Genomic DNA, 9,022 nt, shown 5'->3' on the forward strand with positions numbered 1-9,022 from the left:
TAAGTCTTCGGGATGACATGAAAACCCAATACCACGAAGGAAATCATCGGTAGATTCATGAAAGAATTCACATACACGAGACCACATCACTCTCTCTCTCACAATGTTCTCCGTATCTTCAGCTGGTACGATAGACCGCCGTCGGTTTCCGCAGGTTGGTAATGAGCTCATACTCTGAACAGCATATTCCATCAATGAAAATGGCTCAAAAACGCCTTCGCACTCAAAGGATATATCGCTGTATCGGGGAACTTAGACAACAAAGTTCATAATTTTCATGTCGGGTAAGTAAAAATGTCGATATGTACGACTTGCATTCTTTCTAAAGAGCCACACAGCTGTGGAATGCAAGACAAGCAGACCTTATCCCCTGAACCCTTTTCTATCTGATTTTTCTGGGGTTTTCTTGGGTCCCGATTTTTCTACATGCCTATCAACGGCGTTCATCTCTAGACGCGTGAGACCTCCTATAAAGCGAAGCGACGTTTTTGTACTCCCACAAACCTGCAGGCTTTTGATTCTCTATCCATTCAGTCAGAAATGCAAAAGAAGTTGAAGGCTGGAAGATCCAGCACGAGTAAGCGAGGTACCGTAGGTACGTGGGTGCGTAACCGGTGTCTCATACGAAGCCCAGGGCCGCTTCTCTCGCGAAGTGCTGCATCCATGACATTTAATATCCTTGTTACGTATTTTTTATAGATACAGTACATCATGATTTTAGTCCCGTTTTAGTGGACCCCCCTTTTTGTGGGTTGCCCGTGGGTGGCCCGGTCATTATGCTGATCACTTTGGATGGAACCGGAACGGATAGAACTCTTTTTATCGTACGCTGTACAGTCCGGGTACCCGTACATCACTGCCAGAACGATGAATCACTCTCAACGTCCATTGCATGGTTCGACGTTTGTCGAGAAATCCATCACCCGTCATTGGCAAAGAAAATTTCAACTCTTTTCGAAAGGGCGCAACTGACTACAGCACGGCAGATAAGCTTCTCATAGGTTTGACGAAGTAGAAAGAGTTCAAAAAAACTACAAGTGAGACTAAAATAGAAAACGGACAAAGAGATGCTGGTACAGATACTCATACTGTACCAATTACTGTAGGTCTAAACCTCAACCTCAATTTCGAATCCCTTTTTCTGCAGGTTCGAAACTCATTTTGAGTTTCGAGTCCCTTTTTTTGGTACTCGAAACTCAAAATGAGTTTCGAACCCCTTTTTTGGTACTCGAAACTCAAAATGAGAATACTGTGCATGTGAACAGTACAGTACCTGCCCCGCCCCTGAAGCGCCCCTGCGCATGATTCGAGGCCATTCTCATTTTGAGTTTTGAGTCCCTTTTTTCGGGGGTTCGAAACTCATGAGTTTCGAGTCCCTTTTTTTTGGTACTCGAAACTCATTATGAGTTTTAAGCCCCTTTTGTTTGGTACTCGAAACTCAAAATGAGTTTCGAGCCCCTTTTTTTGGTACTCGAAACTCATTATGAGATTTGCACCCCCCTTTTCAGGTTGCCAAACGCAACATAAACACACGCTACATGTGAACATTTCAGATCCTGCTGCGCCCCCAGAAAGGCCCTGCACGTGATGCAAGGACAGTATCAACTTGTGTGTTTGGCAGCCAATTGTTCGGGGCGCTAACCTCAATATGAGCATGCCATACCGACAGCTCGATTTGCACATGGTTTTCGCACAGCGAGCAGAACCATTTTACTACTATGCCGCATGCTAGAAATAGGATTCCGCATTCATGAGCGTAGGTTCGAAATCTTTGGAACTGCTTTCCCCAAACGCGTCGCAGCGCATAGTCCATGCATTCAAAAGCGTAGGAAAGAGGATATATGATCTTGCATTCCAAATAAAGTTCACGCTATTTTTTCGTTTAAGATATCATTGCTTACTTCCACTTAATAGAAACGACAGCATGGAGGCCTTTACATGCAAGGGCGGCGGCGTTTCGTTTCACTGGGGAAGCGAAACTCGGAGAGGGCCTGTCATCCTTCGTTTCGTGCTTGACAGCGGGATAGCCCCACAGCCTCGACAGACTCATACTGCGCCCTGTAGCAACTTGCGGGCTTTAGAACTGAGACTGGACGTGTAGCGAAAAAGGGGTTATGGAAGTGGGGACACTTTGAGTTGGCTCCACGCCTCGAGGCCTTCTTTTTCTGCCGAGGGCTCCCTTTCTTGAAGCGTATCGAAGGCCCCAGCGGGCTCACCCGCTGTGGCTATAGCCCCGCCAAGGTCAGATTTCTCACCTGGCGATCGACCCCGTGAGGGGTCGACTCTGTCCTCTCGGCCTCGACGGACGCAGATCGCGCTATTTTTCCTGTCTGCACATGTCGGTCAGACACAACTCGGAGGCTAAAAAATCAGTTGAAATGTCAGATCCCCGATTTGTCTGTCTAGAAAACGAAACACAGAGCGACACAAACCACACCCGTTCTTGACAACAGCAAGCGGTCAAGTGTGAAAGAAACCGAAGCGCAAGAAAACAAAAGAGTGACGGTTTCGAAAAAACGAACGCGCAAGAAAACAAAAGAGTGACGTCCGTGAGAATGATGGTCGGCGCTCGATATAAAAAAACGTCGGGTCCCTTTTTATATGGAACCTAAAAATCGAACTGTTCGCAGCAATACGAGAGGATTGTTCCGGTTTCGCGCGCTTTTATCCGTAAGTAAACGTTAACTGTCAAGCAAAGCGAGGAACAGTAAACCTATACTCGATATCATATCGTCGAATGAACAATCACATGTCACTCAGTTTATAATGACTGTATGACATGTCTCGTAAGCCATTAAAGGCCATACAGTAAAGGTTAAACTGGTTGCGGGTACATGTTTACCGGGGAATGTTAAGGAGTGAACATTTACTCGCAACCATCAACTCGACACCGGGTAAATGTTTACCCAGGAATGTTAAGGAGTAAACATTTACACGCAACCATCAACTCGACACCGAGTAAATGTTAATCTGCTTGCGAGTAAATGTTTACCCGGAAATGTCACCGAGTAAACAATTACTCGCAACCATCAACTCGACACCGAGTAAATGTTAATCTGCTTGCGAGTAAATGTTTACCCGGAAATGTCACCGAGTAAACATTTACTCGCAACCATCAACTCGACACCGAGTAAATGTTAATCTGATTGCGAGTAAATGTTTACTAAGTAAAATTCTTGAGTAAACATTTACTTGCAACCTTCAACTCGACACCGAGTAAATGTTAATCTGCTTGCGAGTAAATGTTTACTCAGGAATTTTACCGAGTAAACATTTACTGTAAGCAGCGTTGTAACTGTAATTTGTCCTTTGTTTTAATTTAACGTCTCTTTACTTACAGCATCGGTGTATGCCGTTTGTTTAACTTAATGTGTACCTTATCATATACCTTACATCTTTATTTACAACAGAGCTAAGACCCGCCTTCATGGCCACCAATATAAAAATATCTTGCGTTGTACTGTAGTTCACTGCCGACAAATCAACTAATTTACAGTACTTTGGGTCTGGAATAAGGTAAAAATAAACTCCAATCTCATCATCGCTTTCGGCCATCACCAATCACATCGACAACTGCCCTTTGACGCAAGTCGCCGACAATACAGAGTAAAATCACGATAGAGTGAGAGCATCCCCACCGGTAGAATTTAATACCCCAACAACCAAAATTTGATGATTTGATGTCGATTGAAATCCCCACCGGTGCAACCAAATCATCAAATTTTTGGTGTCGATCTAAAAATCGGAACCAAATATCAAGAATTTGGTTCGGATGGTCTCTGTTTGATTACCCTTGACAATCCAGTTGTGCACGTTCTATTGGTCGACCGAAACGGCTTCCCACAAAAAAGTGCATCGATGCGGTATTTGCCTCGAGATTACCAGTGTCTCCCGCCGATCCAGAATGCTCACTACGGCGTGCATGCTCTTCCCCCTTCCATCCCTCCAGAACGTCGACGGCCCCGCCATCCCTGAGCGCGTCCTTCCCCGCCCGGCTCTTACACAACAACAACACTTCCTCGACCAACCAGGCGCGAATCTCCGCCATCTCCTCCCGTCCCACCTCCTTTGACCTCCCAAAGCACATTGCGACCGCCACCGTACCCCCACCAACACATCATGGCACTCGTCCGCCATCGCGCAGTTCCGCACCCAGCTCGCCCCCGCCAGCCTCTTCTCCGCCTCCCCCGCCTCCAGCAATCTCAGCAACCTCGTCAACAGCTGTCTCTCCGCCTGCCTTCCCTCGACCAACAGGACGTCCCTCCCCTCCTGGCTCGCGCACGCATTCGACAGCTGCAGCACATTCGGAATACTCGGTACCCTCTCCACGAGCACGAGTAGCGTGCCCCTCTCCCGAAACCCGTCCGCGCGCTCCGCTTCGTCCACGCCCGGCGCGAAGCGCGTCAGGTTGGACAGCAGCGCCGCGTGCAGCGCGACGACGTCCGCGTCCAGGACCACCTGCGCTGCGAGCCGCACCGCGTCCGCGTGCGTCAGGGCCGCCGCCGCCTCGTCCTCCGACAGGTTCACAAGCGCAGACAGTGCTAGCGCAGTGCGATTCGCTGCTCAGCAGCAGCAGCCGCCGCAGGAGAACGTCGCTCGCGGCTGTCGAGCCAATCATCCGCCGCAGCACCGCTGCCGCCGGCGCGTATGTTCTCTCCGGGATCGCGCTGCTCGCGGTCGCGTGGGGAGCGCGTGCTGTCCGTGAGCAGGGAGGACAGCGCCGGCAGTCTGTCTTTGTCCACGGTGGAGGTGAGAGGGAAGGAGTGCAGACAGAGTGGCGAGGGAGAAGGTCGCGGGATGGGTTTCGAGTGAGCGTGCGACTACGACTGAGGGTGCGATACGAGGGTGAGTACGAGTGTGAGTACAAGGATGCGATGGTGAGTACGAGGGGAATGTACTTCATTTGGTTCTCACCGGTGGGGCAGTTCTTTCCGAAGCATCAAACAGCCAAATAACGAAACAACCAAATTCTAGGGAGCCAATCAAATTACAGAAAAAGTGTGCCAAGTGTTGTTATTTGATGATTTGATTTGATTGCGTACCGGTGGGGATGCTCTCAGAGCATGAGAGCATCCCCACCGGTAGTGGTTATACGTTATAAGCTATAACCGGTAGTGGTTATAACTTATAACCACTACCGGTGGGGATGCTATGATTGTCGGTCAGTGGTTATCACAATCATGGACCGCGCCGAGGCCACGTGGCCCGACGCACCCGCTAAGAGCCTCTACTCGGCAAACATCTTCAGCCCCGCCCTGCGGAGCGAGCCCAACTCCACGTCCACGAGCTCCGGCGATGAGAAGGGCCTCTCCGCCGCAGAGCGGCAGCAAGCGGTTGGTGACATTGGGCACCACACGGTGACCAACTACTACCGGTGCACGTTTGACGGGGCGGAGATTGAACTGGACAACTTTCGCGGGTGCTCCATGCAGCCGGAGCAGGTGGTCTTATTTGTGACGGATGACGAGTTTTTCAAAAGGGCGTCGCTCGTCGCGGAAGACCCCCTCAACCAGGTAAGGGTGGAGCTTCTCGCGCCGCGGCCTTCGACGTCGTCATCATCATCATCCTCGTCACTGATGCTGGACGAGCGCAAGACAGGCGTCACGGCCGACTTATCGCTGAAGAACATCTCCGTCGTGGGCGGGTGCGCCGTGGTACAGGCGGTGGTAACGGCGGTGAGCCTAGGCGAGGCGGAATTCGTGCAGGCGATTTACCGAGACACGTACCTTGCCAAGCGCGCGGTGGCACTCGACGTACCGCGCTCCAAGCTGCCGTTCTACCCACTGGACAAGCAAACCAAAACGTTGCTGCGACAGATGCCGTCGGCGATGTGGGTGGTGTCAACCAGCGCGGCCCACGGGGAGGATCTGGCGATGACGGCGACGTCCGTCACGGTGCCTGCGGCGGCGCGCGGGATGATATGCTTCAATGTGGGGCACTCGAGTGCGTTCTACGCGGGGCTCGGCGGGGTCGGGGCGGGCGTGAGGCTGTTCGCGCTTTCGACAAGGCAGAAGGACATTGCCGAGCGGTACGTGACGAGGGCTGCGTTGGGGAAGGAGGATAGGACACGGGTGGAGGAAGAGTGCATGGTGGCGGCAAGTTGCACGATTGAGCATACCGAGGATGTGCAGGACCATCACATTGTTTTGACGAAGATTGACGGCGTCAAGGTGCCGGAGAAGGACGAGGAGGGGTTGATGCCTTTGGTTTGGCAACACGGAAAGTTGATCACGTAGCGGTAGGCGCCGGGTGCTGAGAGTCGGCCCTTGTGCGCTACAGTATTAAATTATATAAACGCTTTTTTAATTGAAACATTTTAATTGAAACAAGGTCTTGAGCAAAGAAAAATGCAGCAACTCACAACTCAGAAATGGCCATTAGACTCGCCCCTCCCGGTGCACCGCCGTTCCCATCGCCGCCCTCTCGTTTCCCCCCCTTTCTATCCCGATCGCCTTCGCCGACGACACCCCCATCCTCACTGAAGGGAACGTCATCCAAGCCCTCGACGGTGAACAAAACACACACTCGTTCTCTCGTTCTCCCGCCATTTTTTGTACACGTACAAGTATGTGAAATGTATTGCAGAAGGGACTTCACTATACATGTATATATCACATTCAGGTTGCAACGTGTTTCTGACTGTCGTACCTCCGGTGAGTGAGAATGTCCGGCGAGCAAGAATGGCCGCGGCAGGAAACAATGTCGTCTCTGGCCATCCCACCGAGCACAAGGAAGAGTGCCTGGCCTCGGTCTACTTGACGGTGTAACCACAAACAAGTGCTGATCGGATAGCCACGGCGGTATCCCGTACCCCTGTCTTCTTCCTCCTTGTTTCCAACCATCTCTTAAGAGATGGTTGGAACAGGGACACTCAACACACTTACATGTGTGAGTGTCCGTGCACGAGCAGTTGCCCGTGGCCAAACAACCCAAAACCTCCATTTCACACAACCTCTTCATGCTCCATCATGCTCCCCCCACCACTACCAACAAGCCACAGCCTCCCGACGACCGCCCGTCTTCGACGCTACACATGCCGTCAACCTCAACGCTAACACCGTCGTCAACACCGTCGTCAAGGTTTCGTTTCCTGGCGGAAACGAAGTTTCTAATACCTGACAAAGCGAAAACCACCGCAAATCCGCCGTGCATATCTTGAACTTCATAGTACAACGACTGATATCGTATGTGCCTGTTCCGCCTCCAGTTTTGTTTGCTGGTCTCGCTACGCGCAGTGTCTACGTTGGACGACACTATTCCCCGCACACTGACGCAACTGCGCGCGACACATAGAAAAGATGTGCCGGCTACTTTTTTTGCGGAGAGGGGCATCGAGGCGTCGGGTAACTAGAAACAACTTCAAATACATACAAATTTCTCCTGGCACATCATCCCTTACTACATATACCGTGGGTACAACCCCTCCTGTCCTGTCCTGGCCGGGACATCCGCTTTTGCCCAGTGGTTATTCACACACTCACAATCACACTACTGCACGAGCTCGTAAAAGTACAGTTTTGCTTCTACCTGGATCGCAATGTGCCGACCTGAAGTAGAACAGTACGAACTATATCCCGCAACGGTTGCTAGGCGGATTTCGTCATCTCCTGTCTTGTAGAACACTCCATCTCGTTTTTGCCGAATCCTCAGTTTCCTCTCCAGTTTCCTCTCTAGATCCGCCGCGGTGAGTTTGCCCTCATTCGTATCGATGAACTGGCGCAGATCGCTCTCTTTGAGATACCCAACATCATCGTATTGCTTTTCGCAGACAGCGCTTTGACTCGTCACGGACAGGATTCGTAACGTTCCTCCACGTCCACCCCACGTTCTTCCGCCCACCGTCGCCATTCGCGACCCGTCCCGGAACCAAGCAATATGCCTTAGATCTTCTTCACTGTTTGTGCTATACCTTAACATCACCCCTGTCTCAATATCCCATATCGCAAGCTCTTCTCCAATTCCAAGGGCTACGCGTCGTCCGTCGTCAGACCATTCCAGCGGATAGAGTGGCATTCTATTGAGCTGGCACTGGAGCTGGCACTGGTACCGATATGTTACACCTGTCTCCCAATTCCAGATCATAACTCCGACTCTGCTTGGTTTCCCATTTTCATCATTTTCAACCATATTATATCCAGTTGACGCGATCCACTTGTCATCTGGAGACCACTTCACCGCATGAGGGTACAGAGCCCGCGCAACAGAGAACGGAGCCCTCTCAACAAAGAACGAAGCCCGCACACCTTCTTCACCTTCTCTCCAGGGCCGCTTCACAAAGTTGAACCAATCTATGTGAACTTCGTCTGCAAATTCGTCTGAATACCACTCAAGCAGACCTTGGTCCGCAGCCCATTTCAGGCCGACCGAATCTGGGACACGTTCGGGGGCATCGCCCATCGTCTCTCCTGTCTTGGCGCCGCGCAGCACGACCCTGCCATCTGTATGCCCACATGCGACCCTGATCGCCTCTCCCGTTCTGGCGCTTAACAGCACGACCCTGCCCTCGTTACCCATACCGCCAAGCGCGATCTTCGTGTCGTTTCCAGCCCACGCCATGCACCCGATGTGCATGTAGCCGTCTGTGATTCTCTCCCATAACTTGTTCCCAGTCTTCCCGTCCCACAACCCCATCCCCCTTCCAAACGACACGAACACCCTCGTCCCATCATTGGACCAACATGCTTTTGCGTAACCATCGTAACCATCCTTGGCCCAGGCCTCCCCGCATTCCCACAACTTGTCGCCCGTCTTGCTGTCCCACATCGCAAACGTTCCATCCACTGCTGCCGTAAACACCCGCTTGCTATCTCTAGACATCTCCAGACAATGCACAGGGCTTACGTGTGTCTCAGCATCCCCCCACATCTTCTTCCCCGTCTTCACATCGTACATCACTACGTCTCCGTCTCCAACCACAGTAGCACATATGTCATCGCTTGACCACGCAACAGCCGTGAATTCTTGCCCTTCCTTGTTGACCTTGTCGACTTCCTCTTCCTCCTCCTGCACCCTCTCCAGATTA

General features: G+C 51.4%; 4 protein-coding genes; 1 reads left to right on the top strand and 3 right to left on the bottom strand.

The window, feature by feature from the left end:
• Positions 1 to 3,623: 3,623 nt before the first annotated feature.
• On the bottom strand, positions 3,624 to 4,048 carry CHC_T00000844001 (hypothetical protein). XM_005710938.1 is given in 2 exon segments: positions 3,624 to 3,787; positions 3,788 to 4,048. The coding sequence occupies 1 exon segment, from the start codon at positions 4,046 to 4,048 to the stop codon at positions 3,788 to 3,790; it is 261 nt and encodes an 86-aa protein (XP_005710995.1). The 3' UTR covers positions 3,624 to 3,787.
• A 1,528-nt stretch (positions 4,049 to 5,576) lies between these two features.
• CHC_T00000845001 (hypothetical protein) lies at positions 5,577 to 6,236 on the top strand. The gene has a single exon (XM_005710939.1). The coding sequence runs from the start codon at positions 5,577 to 5,579 to the stop codon at positions 6,234 to 6,236; it is 660 nt and encodes a 219-aa protein (XP_005710996.1).
• A 121-nt stretch (positions 6,237 to 6,357) lies between these two features.
• CHC_T00000846001 (hypothetical protein) lies at positions 6,358 to 6,942 on the bottom strand. The gene has a single exon (XM_005710940.1). The coding sequence runs from the start codon at positions 6,940 to 6,942 to the stop codon at positions 6,358 to 6,360; it is 585 nt and encodes a 194-aa protein (XP_005710997.1).
• A 332-nt stretch (positions 6,943 to 7,274) lies between these two features.
• On the bottom strand, positions 7,275 to 8,892 carry CHC_T00000847001 (hypothetical protein). XM_005710941.1 is given in 2 exon segments: positions 7,275 to 7,488; positions 7,489 to 8,892. The coding sequence occupies 1 exon segment, from the start codon at positions 8,890 to 8,892 to the stop codon at positions 7,489 to 7,491; it is 1,404 nt and encodes a 467-aa protein (XP_005710998.1). The 3' UTR covers positions 7,275 to 7,488.
• Positions 8,893 to 9,022: the final 130 nt, after the last annotated feature.

The sequence above is a fragment of the Chondrus crispus genome, genomic scaffold, assembly GCF_000350225.1.
Source record: "Chondrus crispus Stackhouse genomic scaffold, scaffold_649, whole genome shotgun sequence".
NCBI classification, from domain to species: domain Eukaryota; phylum Rhodophyta; class Florideophyceae; order Gigartinales; family Gigartinaceae; genus Chondrus; species Chondrus crispus.

Bases quoted from the DNA above. Each gene is read 5' to 3' on its own strand.
- CHC_T00000844001 (XM_005710938.1), bottom strand. From the start codon at position 4,048: ATGGCGGAGATTCGCGCCTGGTTGGTCGAGGAAGTGTTGTTGTTGTGT.
- CHC_T00000847001 (XM_005710941.1), bottom strand. From the start codon at position 8,892: ATGTACGATGTGAAGACGGGGAAGAAGATGTGGGGGGATGCTGAGACA.
- CHC_T00000846001 (XM_005710940.1), bottom strand. From the start codon at position 6,942: ATGGAGGTTTTGGGTTGTTTGGCCACGGGCAACTGCTCGTGCACGGAC.
- CHC_T00000845001 (XM_005710939.1), top strand. From the start codon at position 5,577: ATGCTGGACGAGCGCAAGACAGGCGTCACGGCCGACTTATCGCTGAAG.